Source organism: Netta rufina (genome assembly GCF_964035555.1).
Source record: "Netta rufina genome assembly, chromosome: 1".
NCBI lineage: Eukaryota > Metazoa > Chordata > Aves > Anseriformes > Anatidae > Netta > Netta rufina.
The window spans coordinates 7,313,292-7,329,947 of record NC_140123.1 but is presented as its reverse complement, the minus strand read 5'-3'; the positions used below and the strand labels follow the sequence as shown (position 1 = coordinate 7,329,947).

Sequence of the window (16,656 nt, the reverse complement as noted above, 5' to 3'; positions counted from 1 at the left end):
AATTGAAACAGCAACTCTGTTTGTCTAAGCTTATGAATTGCTCTAGGAAGTCCAAGTCAAATCCTGTAAGGCTAGCTTATAAGAGCTCAATATTGTATTTTTATTAGACGATGAATAGCTAGGGGAAAAAGAAAAAAAGAGGTTGATTATATCCTCCAAATTGGTCCAAATATGACCCTTTTTCTAACTTTCACAGTTTCCATAAAGGACATTAAAATATATTCTCTCAAATCTCTTGGTTTCTAAGTCTGGATAGCAAGATTACCTAGTTCCTTGTGAACATTTTTTTTTTAAATAAAAACTCTCATCTTTTGATAGAATGATAATTAGCACAACATGTTTCCTTTTGTCTGAGTCGGCTTATACATTTCCTACTGAAACACAGTGAATGCTGGTTACTATAGTTACAGTTTAAATTTAGAATAAATGCATTTCTCTGGAAGTGTGGAATATTCACATGGAAACAGCTCAAATGCAGTTTTCAAATTAAATCTGTGTTATTAAAAACACATGAACAGTCTTAAAGTTAAACTAGCAGATGAAGTCCCTTGATAGTATCAGTAAGAAATGAAGACTTGAGGCTGTGTAATTGCCTAAATAGGATGGATGCCTTCTGAGAAAATAATTACCTCAAATGAACGCAGTATTCTACTTATTAATCTGTGTTAACATTTACACTCATTCCAGTCCTGTCTAACTTCCTAAAACATCTGCTTTTAACTTCACTTCTTATTTACTGCATAAAGAAATTTGGAAACTAACCTTGAAGAGTGGATCTTATTTATTAAATTCTTCATAATTGCCTTAGCAGTCAGGGAGGAATGGTTGCTCTCTACAGGCGTACAAGACAGATGAGGAACTGCAGAAGCATTCTGCATTGCTTCTAGTAGTGCATAAATAATATCATTAAGTGCCATTAATCCTCCTGGCAAGTGTAGCAACAGTGTTCATACATGCTTATAATGCCTGCTGAATATTACAAGCATTTCATAATCTACAAACTGTATTGAGGATAGCATAGTGTTGTCTCCCGTTACAATTTTCCTGACACTTTTCATAATAGACATCTTTTCAGTTACTTATTATTTAGCTGAACAGTAAACTTAACAGTAAAACAAAATTTCAACAGTAAAGCCAAAATTTCATGCATCCCAGGGTGATTACAGTACTGCTGCTGCCCAAAGTGTCAACAAAATGGGTTAGCTGTTAGAGAAAAGCTGGCAGAAAATAAATGGCTTCACCCAGGATATAAAATTATTTTAAAGCACTTTGGCTCAGGTGCTCCACTGCCTTCATGTATTGGGTGAGGGACTTGAAGTGTGACAAGATGTTGCTCTGGTGTAAGGAATAAACCTCTCATTTTCCTTTAGGAATCCTCCCAGTATCCAAATGTCTGAAAAGCTTTGTTTCTTTGCATGCTCTGGAGAAATTTATTAGAAATTGGTTCTCCAAAGATTCTGTCTTTGTGGTGTCCAGAGTGTAGGCTGCAGTGAACAAAGATGATTCTATAATTTCTCATCAGAGCTACTGGGACATTTTTACCATAGACAGAGGCAAAAAAAATGGACTAAAAATTGTTGTGAATGACAGAAAATAAAAAAATATTGAATATCAGTTTTGCATGCATCATTGATCCAGCTCTTTAAATATATATTTTAATTAACTTTTAAAAGGAACATTAATTCAAGCATTTTTAGTGTTTTTTTTTGAATCTTTTTCAGTCACAATATTTTAACAAAAATAAATGAGTCATTTTATCCCCAAGAAAAAGAGGAGGTTAGGCACAAAGAGTGTTTCACAGTAGCTGACATTGGGAATGCCTAAATTCTTTACACTTCTCCATTGTTTTAGCTGCTAGTACAGCCACCATCCCTTGGACAATGTTTTGAACAATCAGCTTTGGCAACTGCTTTTAAAAGAAGAAAAGTTTCACTTTAAACTGCATTCATTTTTCATTCACCACTGCTGCACAAAACTGGATTATAAAGGGATTGAGCAAAAAATTAAGTGAAGGGGAAGGATTCTTCTCTGCCAAATTCTGCAGAGACACAATTTTGCAACCAAAAATTGCATGATATACATTGATCCCATGCCCCTTCTAATTGTAAATCTGTTTGGTAGAACTATGCTTACAGGTTTGAGAAAAGCAAGGACACAACTTCAAAAACTACTTCATGGCTCAAGTCCCATTGCCTGGGGGTCACTGAGGCTAAATGAGGTTTCAAGAGATGTTCAAAGATGTGACTTGGGAGCTGAAAATCTCTGAGCCTCACATGGAGACAGCCTCATCAAGCACAACTGATGAGGATTGCATCTCCTGCTTTCCACCTGCTCTTCAAGTGTAGCTCCCTGCAGAAACATTATGGTGTACAGTGAAATGGTCTAAGACCATCTGAGATCTGGGGCAGATGGAGTATATACTGTGTACTTGTTTTCTTCAGAGATGCTCATTCATGCAGGTTTCTTCCCTTACCAAAAAAAAAAAAAAAAAAAAAAAGGATAAATTGCGGTAAAAAACTTATAAGCTGTCCCAATCTACTCCATCGCTACTTGTGTAACTACAGGGAGATTTAAATCTCATTAAACTCAAGGGGAAATAAGTTTTTGAGAGTGAAGTATGGCATCACTGTCTGTTGTGGCTACGCTTGCTTCCAGGGCATCTGTACTCACAGGAGAAACTTTATTTCTAGTTTATTTGCTTAGGCTTCTTGTGTGATGAAAAGAGAGAGTTACTGTCTCATATGGAGGAACTAGTAGAGGGACAATAATCTAAAAATACCTCTTCCAGCCTTTTGAGTAACCAGGGTGAAGTAAGACACGACCTTCCACCTGGCTTCACAACTTTGAAACTTCTCATGATAGGAGACACCTTATAATTTGTTTCTTTTTCCACTAATGATAGGGATTCATTCTCCTCTTCCCCAGTATGGCTAAAGGAGTGAAGTTCATTCAAAATATACCTCAGACTTCAATATTTCCTCACTAGCAAGTTCAAGGCTTTAGTTCCTTATGATGCTGTTCCCTTCTTACTCATTTTCTGAGTAACTTACTACTGGGATGCAACACCTAAAGGCATTGCAATGTCTAAACACCTTTCATGTCTCTTGAAAATGGGATTTTTCAAAATAAGACTTTCAGATATTTTTGTGCACTGCAAACAAGAAGAAATTGAGTAAACCTCAACTGAACATGAACTGTGAACCTTTATTGTTGGGTATTAATGGACCACTGGGAATTTTGTCAGTGCCTTTGTAAAAGCACTAATCATTTTTCTCAGTGGAGATGTAAAATAACAAGTGAGATATACATTAATCTTTAATAATTGCATTTATCATTGATGTAGGGATGCAAACAAAAAAACGGTGTCTGTAATACAATAAAATGGTTACAGTAGCCTAATTTGCATGGATTTGGCACTGAGACATTTTGTAGAATGAAAGCAACTTCCAAATCCAGTATGAGAACTGTAGTAATGAGAGTTACTACATATAATAATGCAATATAAAATGGATTTAAAAAAAAAAAAACTTGCTACATTTTACATCTTTGTTAACATGTTTCTTCATGTCTTGCTTAGCCATTTTCATGACACCCACTTTACATTTGTTTTGCCTGCCCATCAAGTGAAAGATAAGTGAAAATGTGTAGTCCAAATATGTGGAGTCAGTGCATAGTCTTTTATTGCTTCCATTCTTTGTACTGTTTAGCTTTGTTTATGTGAGGTCTGAGTGTACCAATAAATTCCTGTTCTCCAAATTATCTTTGAACATACCTGAAGTGGTATTTTTACAACAGAACATCAGAATTTTTCAATACCAGAGAACATGCTGTCTTTCAGCTCTTCACCTTCACTGACTTGCTTATAGAAAGCAGCTTAGCACCTGGTCAATATTTTATGAAAATGGTAGATCTAATGCTATTAGAAAATGAATTCTCATAATACTGTAGAACAACTTAATTCTGTTTAAAAGCGAATGGCTGTTTTCCTTCAGCAGATAACTTTCCGTCATTGCAGGAGGCAGGAAGAGGATTATATATATACACATGCATATCAATTTTACTCCGTATTTATTTTTTCTCATTAGCTTAGTAAGCATAGTCAGGTAACATTTTAGACAAAGCTTACAAGATCATGCCACATTAAAAGTTTTATAATCTAAACATTAAAGTCTTAAGTGATATTTAGGAAGGTGAACAATTTGTAGGAGACCATTAAAAATAAAACTCACTTGAGTGGATAAACATGCCCTTCTGCCAGGCTGAGCAGAATAACAAATTTAAGCTGGCTTTTTGCCCACAGGGACTTCTGTGCTGAGGAAATCTCTTGTTCCTTGCCCTTAAAAATGTTCATGAAACATTGGTTTTTAATTTATTATTTTTTTTTCCTCCCATTTTGGTAGGAGAGTGTGGTTACACGTGTTTGGAGGGAGAATGCTGTCCATCTGACAACACAACTGTCAGGCTGGTGCTGCCGCACACCTTTAGTCAGTGATAACAGAGTTACACAATTCTTTGCAGCCACGTGCACTCAAATGAGCTGAAAATGGAAATCTTGGAATTATGGTTTTGTGGCTGCACATTTTAAAGACAACAGAAGGATTAGTGTGAATACTATAGTGTTATCAGACCAACTCCTCAGTGCTTACAGTAGGAGCAATAGTAGAAGTGGTGAGAATTTAGGCTAGGCTGTTGTGTGGAATTGCAAACTAAATTAATTTCAGACACACAGACCCAAGTCAAACAAAAGTACACACATCACAGAAAGTACTGAAGCTTTCCATTCTTGAAGTGGGAGGTTGCTGTTGTATGGGGATTACAATGTAAGTTTTTCTCTGTGCAGATGCTCGGCAAAGTGAAAAAAAAAAAAAAAAAAAGGTGTAAAATCAATGCTACAGCAAATTAAAATACATTTACTCCTAAATAAAAATATCTGTCTAGGAATTTAATACACTTTAACTTATGTACATTGGTTTCATGCTTTTTTTAAAATTTATTTATTCGCTTAAATGATGTGAGAATTTCCATGGGGAGGGAGTCTTAGAAATAGGCTGCTCTGCCTGCTACTGACCTTTATGGGAAGCTGAATCCATTTGATTATCCTGACAAGAGGAAGGACAGTGAGGCAACCAAAAATTATTGTGATCAAAATCCTAGCATATGTAGAAATGAAAATCTAAATCTATACATCTAAATCTAATAAAAATCTGATGTAAAAATCTAATACTGCTGGCCACTCTAGTAGAAAATATAGTAATTTTTGATGATGTGGTAGTAATTCAGATACGTAAATGTAGTGCTCGTCTAAGACCATAGGCCAGCTGAGGCATTGGTATAGGACTGGCAGCTATCCCAACACCTGGGAGACCTTTCTTGCTTTCACCTTAGGCATAATTTGGATAAGTCTTTGTTGTGGACATGTAACCAAGAACAATTTGGCTTGTCATATCCATTCATTATTACTATACAATAACAACTATTTGGTGACTGACCACAACTGAATTGGTTTGCAGCCTCTTATGCTGAAGTTCTATGGTTGCCTACACCGATACGATCCAAAATCATAACACCTTTATAGCATTACATTTGGTTTCTCCCCAACTGGCTACTCAGTCCTATGGTGCTGAACAACAGATGTAATCAGGCAGAAAATACATACTGACAAATGGATGAAATGCTGTCTCCAGATGCAGAAAGGGTTGCAGCAATACTTCAGCACTGCTGGGTATTGAGCATTTAGTTATTGCTCATCCCCAGTGAAGTCACTGGCTCACCAGTTTGTGAAGTTTGGTTCTTGCACAGATCAGTGGAGAAACACAAGGCCCCTGTCATTTCCTTGTGCTGCCTCTTTCGGAAATCTCCTTTAGCTGCAGTGGTACCCTCCAAAACTGCCTCTTAAAGTTTGACTTTACAATTTAACAACTTACACAACATCAAGTCCACACATTGACAGCAGCACTGAAATCTAATGACAAATAGCTTTCAAACTCTATTTAATCACTTAGATGTAAAGGCTGGTAATATATCCAACATCCTGCAGTTAATAATGAGTGGCAGCTCCTCTCTAGTTAGAAATTATGATTTATTCTGGTATATCATATATATATCATAGAGGAGAAAAGGAGTATGGAGTCATGATTTATTATTTAAAATTTATCTTATCAACTCATGCTACAGTGTTATTATTTGAGGAGCTCTTCTTGAAAAATATGTAAAAAAAGTGCAAAACATGATACTTGGAAAGCAATTATCTTTACACAGTGCCTTAAAGAAATAATATTTTATATAAATATCTTATATTTATATAATGATTTGGTATGTATGTATACATATATTTATTTGTATACATACATGTATACATATACTGAGTAGAACTGAAGAGGTCTCTGGTTTTCAGAGCTATTTCATAATGATTTCACTTATGAAAAATGCAATAATTGTATATTAGCTGTTGTTGAATAGAAGATAGGGTGCAAACCAGACAGCAAAAAGACTCATCCTGGCAGTGATAATCTCTGGATCTGCACAGCCTCCCTCTCACCCGAAATACAAAACATGTTGCAGTCCCACAGGACGGTATAATATTTACGCATATATACAATGACAGAGGAAGGTATCTAAATACAGCACACATACATGCACACACACACAAGAAATAAAAATAATAATAAAAAAGAAATTATAAAGAAAATGAACAGAAATGAAGTGGAGATTGAAAAGCACAGACAAATATGAAATCTCTTCAGCCTGCAACTTCACAGAAAGGTGGGCTTGCGGGACAAGTCACATCTCAATAAACAGCCACAGATGGTCTTTTCCTCCTGTTCTATCACAAGACATATTTTACTGTTTGTTAATAAATATGTCCTAGTACATATCATGAAACTTCTAAAGAAATCCTATACATGTATAAACTGTAAGATGTATAACAGGAGCCTGGAGAAACCATTTTAAATGAAGATGCCTGTATTTGGTCAGATGAATCCTGGAGCTATTCTGCTTTGGATCAAGTCTCTTGTACTCAATAACCAGCACACGTAGAGGAAATTTAACTCTGAATTAGCATATTCTGGCAAGTCTGATGAGTTTTCTATAGCTCAGCCTTGTATGCACTGATGGCTCATCCTCCCCTTGGGTGGTGTAAATGACCACAGAAGTTGCTGGCGAGAGTGTATTGGTCTCACTGGTTCCGAGGTATCATCCAGAATCCACAATAAGGAAATAATAGTCACTTTTCAATGCATTTGAAAAAATAACCTTGTATAACTGAAACCTTTTATGAAACAATAGCACCCTCCCCCACTCCAGCTCAGGTATATCACATCATTACATTAGTGCAGGCAGAAAATCAGATGCCATTGATTTTTTCAGACTACTGAGATTCACTAGTGAAGAATCAGGATGACAAGTGGAGAGCATGGTAATGAGACCTGTGTCTTCTCAAATTTAAGCCCCTTATTTTTAGACTGTAACCAATATTTTAACATCACATCCTTTCCCCAAGCTGTGTTGTATGTCTGACCTTGACTAGAAAGCCTCTGTCTTTGGTCCCACCATTGTGTATCACTATGTAGGGAAGCCAATAAGTCACAGGCATTTATATCCTCTCCACCTTACAGAAGATACAACACTTCAGCCGTTGCTTTGCTTTGCCCTTCTTTCCCTTATAGGTATCTTATTATGTTTGACAGCTTTTTGTAGCTTTCATGGTGCGTACCACACTTCCTCAGTAAAAATTGAACAGACTTTCTTCTTTTCCCATTTGTGATCCAATCGTGTCATTACAACAATATCTAGTGTTTATATTAATAATAGGCAGGAATTCCTTTTTCAGTATCTAGAGACTATATATGTTTGTTTAATGGGCACATTTTCCCCATCTTAAAAATTATAATGTGGTTTTTAGTTCTGTCTATTATAAAACTACAAAATTGCCTTTTGCTGAAAACCCTGGTGTTGTTGCTATTCAAACATGGCCATGATTAGAGAAAATAAGGTCTTTGCAGGGCTCATGTCAATTAGGTTTCTGAAGGCCTTTCAATTTACTTTTATGTAATTTAGAACAAGGGCTACCATGAATTCTATTAGCACCTGGGCCAACTCTCCTTGAAAAAACAGCAGGTGCTCTATAAAGCATCAGACATCCCATTTTCCCATTATAAAAAAATGGGCACGATCATTTTTATATTAATTCTAAAGCTGAAAAAGCCAGGAATAGAAAGTTTATATGCAGTACGGGAGCATTGCTGCAAAAGAAAAATGTAATGTGGCTTGACAGATTTCATTTTCCTCCCACCCTTTCAGTTCTTGACCTTTTATAGTAACTATAAACAAAGGCACAAAGTAATGCTGATTTGTGCAGCAGTCTTGATACTATCAGGGACCTGTGGCCAATTTTATAAAACACCTAGACAGAGTAAACAATACAAATAAAGGGAAACATTCAGATGTCTATTTTCTCTCCACCAGTCGGCATGAATCCATCACAGCTAAACAAAGATTTAGATTTAGCTTGGAGAAGGGAAGAAAGTTCCTTCATTTACATTACATGAAAAGCATACTGTGATATTGATTATCCATCAGTTTCCAGACAGGCAGAGATTAAATTAACAGATTTTGAAGTCAAAGAGGACCATTATGTAATTTAGCCTTGTTCTTTATATCACACAGGCTCAGCAGTTTAATTCTATTACTCTCAGAAAAGAAAGACATACACTCTTCATTTGAAAATGTCAAGACATTCATCACGTCCCTCAGCAGTTTGATGTAATGGCTAATCACCCTGACATTAAAACATGTGTTCTACTTCACATGTGCTAATTCCCAGATTTTGGTTCTGGTTTTCCCTTTCTTTGTTGCAGTTCTTTAATAGACAATCTATCTTTAATAGATGGTGCTCTCTTTCTCTCCCCCATCCCACTTTTCTCTGTGAAAGTGCTAATCAAATCACCTTTTTGGTTTCTTTTCAACACAGCTAAATAGCCCAAGGTCTTTAAATATCACAGAGAAAATCTTATCTTCCAGCTCTTGAAATAATGATTGTGGGATTTTTCTCTACTTTCCCCATTTTTTTTTCCAGCAGATTGATGCATACTTTTTTGTTTGTTTGTTTGTTTGTTTTTTAAACAAAATGGAATATTTTAACATCATGGCCAAGGAAGGAGGAAGGAGGAGGCAGCACTCACCTCCTCTTGCTGGGTATAACTCCCATTTCCTCACTGTCTCCCTCCAGAGTGACCCTTCTCGCCTGCCACCATTCATCATCTGAGGCGTTGATGACATGAAGGATGTCTCCGTACTTGAAACTGAGTCCTTGGCTTGGGAGGCCACTGTCTTTGCTCTTGTCATAGTCAAACATAGCTCTGTGAAAGGAAATAAAGATGTAAAGACAAGTGATTATCTCAGTCTTGGAAACATTTACTTCTGAACATTTTGTCGTCTTTTATGTTCCAGCTAACCAGTTCTACTTTCCAAAGAGAAAGGTCTTGGAGGAAAACTTCCTGTTTTGAAGGTAATGTTTACAGAATACATTTGTTTTAAGAGAAACTGAACAGTGAAGTATGATATTTACTATTTCACTCAATAAAGAACAATCACCGTTTCAGATTATCCAGCAAAAAATGTCTGGTGGCCGGCAACTCCTCTGTGACCTTGCCAGAAGTAATTTATGGCTGTTAAAATTGTTCCTGTGATAGGATGGAATTCCTGAAACTTGAAACTAAACTAAACTGAAAGATGCCATGATCAAAGTAATGATAGTCTGGCACATGTCCCTTCAAAATGCCCTCTAGGTGCATGCAGCACCACCAGTTTCTCTGTCCACATCCAGTCCCCCAGTGCAGCACAACTTGTCCAGATAGCTCTGGTTGTTTTCTTTGATGTTGATGAGGTTTTCCACTGGTTTAAAGTGGACCTCTGCTTTGGGTATGCCTATGCAATAGTCCTATGTACAGTACATATATTATGTACATGGCCTATGTATGGTACATATATTAATATCTGTATATGGACTCTAAAGCAGAAATGGAGAGCCATCTTTAATATACCTGGTTGTTAAACTGTTGTTGGGAGTAATTCAGCATGAACTAATTGCCAAAGTATTCAACCAGATCCTGAGAAAGACCTTCAGTCTGCACTGAGCTCTATATTACCAAACTACAGTGAAAACAATCCTCAGCCTCATCCAGGCCTATGCCCTGCACCTCCACCAGCAATCCCTGGGGTCAACATACTCTGTATTTCCCATTGAAAGGCCCTGGACATGAATTCCAGAAAGGCTGTATGTGTGTGCAGGTGGCTAGCTGAAGTTATCCAGATAAAAACCTAGATCTTGGTTTCTAATAAGAGAAGATATATAGATATTTTTTTTTCCCCATACAAAATACAGTTTAAAGAACGTGTGCCTGACAACAACTGATGTTTATTTTCCTGTAGGGAAATTCCTATAGGGTAAATAATATGATTATAATACTAACTACAGAAAGGATAGATGAGTAAAATCCCAAGAGGGACATAATAAGACCAACTCTTTATTGTCAGAAATAAAGCTGAAGTAATTTCTTCATTGGTAAACACATCTGTGAGAAGGATTTGATATAATTAATTGTTATGCATTGTAGTATAATTGCACAGAATGATTATAACAGCTTTATGGGTAAAATTAAAACACTCAAGGCTACCTCTCATAATGAGGAGAACTTATAAAAAAAAAAAAAAGTTATTGGAGTTGTAACTATGCAACCAAAATAATTCAAAAGGTCTCATAAGCACTCATTCTGCACGAAGGATCTGCTTCATGAAGAGAAAAAATGCTTTTTGGAATATGCATTCTCTTAAAGAGTTTACAGTCTAAGAGCTTCAGAAAAGCCCAGATAATTCCTTTCTCTGAGGATGAACACAATCACTAATCCTGCTGAACTTTATGTAATCCATGAGCTTGGATGAGCTTGTGCCTTTCTTGGTAAATGTTCTTGGAACGAAAGTAAAAAAAACTTGGCTATATCTTAGTAAAAAAATATTTTCGTGAAGGATTCTTATCAGTAGCAGATCATCTGTTGCCTTCTCAAATGAAGCTTTCTATGAGGTCGAGTGATGAAGAGGAAGCTATGCACCATCAGCTGCTTATCCTTAATCAATTAATGACACCCAATCTCTGAAGAAATGGCAGTGCACATACAAACAGACTTACAGCACATCATTCTGTTGGTATTGCTCTTATCGGCATGCAACACTCTACATTTTATCACCATATTAAAGAGCCATCATCTGAGAAATTCGCTGAGTAATTGTGTTCCTTGTCATGGAAGCCTCTCAACATCTCAAAAGCCTGATCACAGAGTTGGCTGCCATGCTGAATATGGGGAAGATGTTACAATCCTGAATCTACACACCACTAAATCACTCAAAACAAATGACAATATTTTCCATTGCAGAGAATAAGCAAGACTGTCACATCCTAGAGGTAAACTGCATGCCAAACTGAAATGCTCAATATTTTGAGAGTTCTAAGGTAAAGGGTGTGTTGAAAAGCTAAGGAGGAGAAAGAAATCAGAGCGGTGTTCTTTGTTCTTGAACAGACTTTTTCACCTTAGAGCAGAACTTAACATCACAGACTGCCATCGTGCTAGTTGACATTAACAGGGAATGTAGAATGCACAGGTTGCCACTGACTTACTATGATTGGAGTAATCACATGTAATGATAATTAAAATGAGATTACAGATAGACAAGAGAATTTTCAAGCAAATGTTTCAGAGAGTGAAGGACTTGTAGCTGCATGCTCTACAGATGCTGATTACTCCATTACTAGATGAAAATGACACAAGAGCTGACTTCAGTGCTCCTTCACAAACATTTCAAATTGAGAGACAGGTTTAACTTTATACATGTTTAAGTTTACAACTTTGAAACCGTTTGTAGTTCTGTAAAACATACTTTTACAAGTAGGCAGTTGGCCCAGCTTTAGAACAAATTGAGTTCTTCATTCTAGACACTGTTGCATGCATGTGCACCCTCAGTAAGTTTGCTGATGACACCAAGCTCTGTGCTGCGGTCAACATGCTGGAGGGAATGGATAGCATCCAGAGGGACTTGGACAGACCTGAGAGGTGGGCCTGTGCCAACCTCATGAGGTTCAACAGGGGAAAGTGCAAGCTCTTGCATTTGGGTCGGGGTAATCCCAAGTACAAATCCAGGCTGGGCAGAGAATGGATTGAGAGCAGCCCTGAAGAGAAGGACTTTTGGGATGTTGGTTGGCAAGAAGCTCAACATGAGCTGGCAATGCGTGCTTGCAGCCCAGAAAGCCAACCGTACCCTGGGCTGCATCAAAAGCAGCGTGGTCAGCAGGGAGAGGGAAGGGATTGTCCCCCTCTGCTCTGTTCTGCTCTTGTGACATCCCACCCATCATTCAGCTCTGGGACCCTCACACAAGAAGATGTTAGGATAGAACAAGTCCAGAGGAGGGCTACAAAGATGATCAAGGGGCTGCAGCACCTCTCCTGTGAAGACAGGCTAAGGGAGTTGGGGTTGTTCAGTCTGGAGAAGAGAAGGCTCCGGGAAGACCACAGACAGGCCTTCTAGTACCTAAAGGGGACCTACAAGAAAGCTAGAGAGGGACTTTTTGCAAGGGCATGTAGTGATAGGACAAAGGGTAATGGCTTTAAAGTAAAAGACAGCAGGTTCAGATTAGATATGAGGAAGAAATTTGTTACTTAGAGGGTGGTGAGGCCCTGGCACAGGTTTCCCAGAGAAGCTGTGGATGCCCCATCCCTGGACGTGTTCAAGGCCAGGCTGAATGGGGCTTTTTGAGCAACCTTGCCTTTTGCAGGTGTCCCTGCCCATGGCAGGGGGTTGGAACTGGATGGGCTTTAAGGCTCCTTCCAACCCCAACTATCCTATGATTCAATGAAATGTCCAACTCTCAGCAAAGTCTGCCTGGCTTTTTCAGCCAGATACCATACAAGATAGGTTCTGTCATTCCATGGGAAATATCAGAAGAAAAGCTGAAATGCATTAGTATCTTTTCAAAATATTATGGAGAGGACATAAGCAGCCCAGTCCTATAAGAGACCCATCCTACCAAGGAGCACACATCACACATCTCTGAGAGATGAAGATATCTAAAAGAAGCACCAAGAAGTGTTATTCAGACTAGGATTTACCCCATACAGACCCATGCATTTTTCCTGGAAAAGTTAAAGGTATCTCCCCACAACACAAGTACACAGTGTAGATTATGGAGATACAGATTAGCAGAGCTAACAAGTTACTGAGCATACTAACATGACTAAATGCTGCCTGCTTATTCATGGGTTGCTGTAACTCATTTTTAGTGTCTTTTACTACAATTTTAAATAATAATGACCTCAATAACCTTACAGTTTTCTAATGGTGAATACCTGAGAGGCACGGATATTAACAGCTTCTCTCTCTCCTTTTTTTTTTTTTTTAAATTTATTTTTTTTCTCCACAGCTGACAAAAGCACATCTTAAATAGGAGTTCTTCCTTCAGGTGTTTAAGTCCTCAGCCATCTATTTGCATCCACTGTTCAGTCCTTTTTGGATCACGTAGGACAGAACCAAGAGCTCTACAAGGCTCATTTTTCCCAGTCAGCTGATTAAGTCTACTGTTGAACTGATATAGTTATTCTTTATGACAAAGGAAATCAGTTTAAATTATTTAACTTTAATTTCATAGCCATCACCAATGTCACTGTTAGGCCACATCAGCATCAGAAAAAATTCTGTTCAGTATCTTCTGGATAGTGCATTTCACAAATAGGAACCTGGGTTACACAGGATAGATGAGACATTTTTGGGTTACAAATATAGAAAGACCAGTGATTATTCTGAAGTATGTATAAAACACTGAAATAGGAAACAAAGTTTGCTGAAAACAATTCAAACAAGTGTGTTGAACTTATGAATTACCTTATTAGAAAAATAGCAATAGGAATGGGTGTGATTACCAAAGCTTTAAAGGATATGTGCTGCATTTCCATTAATGACTTTTTCTTTTTTCCCCCAGTTCCAAGTTTTTGCTTGAGTTTGGGGAAAATTATTTAATATTTGTACAACATTCTGAAATTAAAAAGTGCTGTTTGAATGCCATACATTGCTGCTGTCTTCTTTGTGAATGTTTCCTGCTTGTAGAAAATTAAGAAGCACAGTCCTGACAAGTGAAACAGAAGGTGCAAACATTTAGAACATGCTGGATATCAGAAATATTCAAGATTATATGAGTCCCTGACATTATTCCAGACTTCAGAAGTGATCATTGCACTAAGCTAATCGAAGAAGTAATTTGGAAAGAACCTAACAGGTTTTAGTTTTTTGCTTGGTTGCTTCTTAATAATTATTAGGAACCCACTTCAGTGTAAAACTTGAGACAAGCATTTCACAACAGCATCAAAATTCATTGCTCAAAATTTGTTTGAAATGAAAATACGGTCAGTGCCAAGACACAGTATACTACCAAATGTGCAGTGAGGTGTCTATACGACAGTGAAGACCACTAAAATGGGGACTCTTTTTCTTCAATTTAGTGTAAACACTTTAGCATCTGAGGTATGTTGAAAAACTAAGCTGCATCACATAGTAAATTTACAGAATCACAGATTGCCTGAGGTTGGAAGGGACCTCTGGAGATCACCTGGTCTAGCCCCGTCCTGCCAAGCAGGGTCACCTAGTGCACATTGCACATGATGACGTCCAGGATGGTTTTGAATATCTCCAGAGAAGGAGACTCCAAAACCTCTCTGGGCAACCTGTGCCAGTGCTTGGTCACTCTCATGGTAAGGAAGTGTTTCCTCATATTCTAATTTCTATTCTAGTAATAACTCTTCTTGCATCAGGAGTTATAAATATTTGGCATAGGAGAACTTATATTAGATTTATGGAAATAGCAAATCAATTCATGGTTCAATCCCATGCATTGCAACCTACTGGCACCCACCATGCCTGTATTGTTACCAGCATTTCAAAAATGAAAAGTAAGGTAAAGAATAAGTAAGTGGTCTTGCTAAGCCTGTGGCAAAAAAAGGGAATTTAACAGAGAAACTGAGATTCCTCATCTGAGGTATTAAACACCGTTTGTAAGTAGTCTTCATGATCTTCCTGACAAGGCAAGGGATATTAATGCATTTCAAGCGCAGCAATATATTTTGCTGAATGCCTCTGTATGTTCAGTGCAAAAAAAAAACAAATCTCCCATATCACTGTATCATGGCTAGTAATCTCAACATGATACAGTTCAGGTACTGTGTGGCAGCTTTATTTGCATCTTTGAAATTACTTTCTTCTTCTGGCACAGATGGGAGTTTGCACATAAATTTACAGGCTGCTCTTTGCCATTTACTTGATTATGAAATGACAACAACATTTAGCAGGAGAGATCTTCAGTTTCTGTAAACAGCCCTAACTCTTTTGCAATCTGCTAGCATATCTGCATTTACATGAGTTAAGGATATCACCATTTTCTCTGAAAATTTCCTTAGCAGAGATTTAGGGAGAGAGAAACTATTCTTCCTCTTCTTTACATCTGCCTTATGCCCCCCTCTTCCCCCATTTTTTTTTTTTAAACGATGGGGAAATTCAACACACAGAGATCTAATAATTTTCCTGGTTTTATACAGTAATTCAGTACTAGAGTCAGAATTTGACCCCAAGTTTCTTTGCTGTCTTTTCTGCATTCTCGGTAATAGATGTATTTCCACCCACTTGCAGGCTCAGCTTGAAGAAAACATTAAAGCAAAATGAAAGAAACCCTAGTGTAATTCATTGCTATAGCTACAACAGAGAGCACAGCAGTGTTGTGATAGAAACAGCCATCGCAATGCAATTAAGATGTTATTAGAAGGGTTAAATTTTCACTTAGTAGCACGTCAATAAAGACTTCCACCTTCTTCTCCCAGGTTTTCTTTAATCTGGAGAAGCTGAACAGGTGAATCCTACGTGTAGATCATACTGAAAGGTTGCTCTCCCCACGTGAGCTTGGGAAACTCTGAGGTGCTGCTTGCAATGCCTACAGGCTGCCAGAGCAGCCCCTGTGCTAGAAATGATCCAATCACACATTGTCACCTCTGAAAGGGTTGGGAGTGGACTGTTTTGAAGAACACCTTTCATTAAAAGTATACTACAACAGTGTGGTTTCAAACAAACAAACGAACAAAAATGTTTGTCTCAGGCCTTTGACTGAAAGAAACTGTGATTCCTGGTTTGTTGTGTGTTTGTTTCTTTCCAATGAGTATTTCCTGTTTTAATGATGTTGCATCATGAAGCTGATCCCCTCAACCTCAATTACTATAGTTGGTCTGAGAGGAACAAGTGTCAGCAGCATGTGGACACTTAGCATATTAAACCATGCTAGGGCACTGCAGCATGGTTTCCAAGTGCTCTTTGGAAATCAGAATGGGCTAAGGATCATTCCCAGCAACAGTCTGGATACATCTCCCTTATGTGGTGGGCAATAGGGCATAAAGGAAGGGATGAGGCTGCAGTGGTGGGCCATAAGTCTGGAGGATGCTCCCAGGCACATGAAGTTTGGAGTATTAATGCAGCTGGTAGGTCTAAGCTTTCACTGATGGAGAGCCTGAGGGACTGGGGCTGCCCTTCAGGCACTTCCAAATCCTATCATACATTTACATCCAAGCCCCTTCCATT

General features: G+C 37.9%; 1 protein-coding gene across 8 annotated transcripts in view; it reads right to left on the bottom strand.

Moving 5' to 3' along the window:
• DLG2 (discs large MAGUK scaffold protein 2) overlaps positions 1 to 16,656 on the bottom strand; it is a gene marked incomplete at both ends in the record, with an annotated part of 1,073,896 nt that overhangs the window by 45,242 nt on the left and 1,011,998 nt on the right. For 7 of the 8 annotated variants that reach the window (XM_084304810.1, XM_084304812.1, XM_084304813.1 and 4 more), the window contains one exon: positions 9,183 to 9,359. The exons of the other annotated variant lie outside the window; for it this stretch is intronic. In XM_084304810.1, the coding sequence (XP_084160936.1) occupies positions 9,183 to 9,359 (177 nt within the window). The remainder of the gene's footprint in view (positions 1 to 9,182; positions 9,360 to 16,656) is intronic. 8 annotated transcript variants of the gene reach the window in all.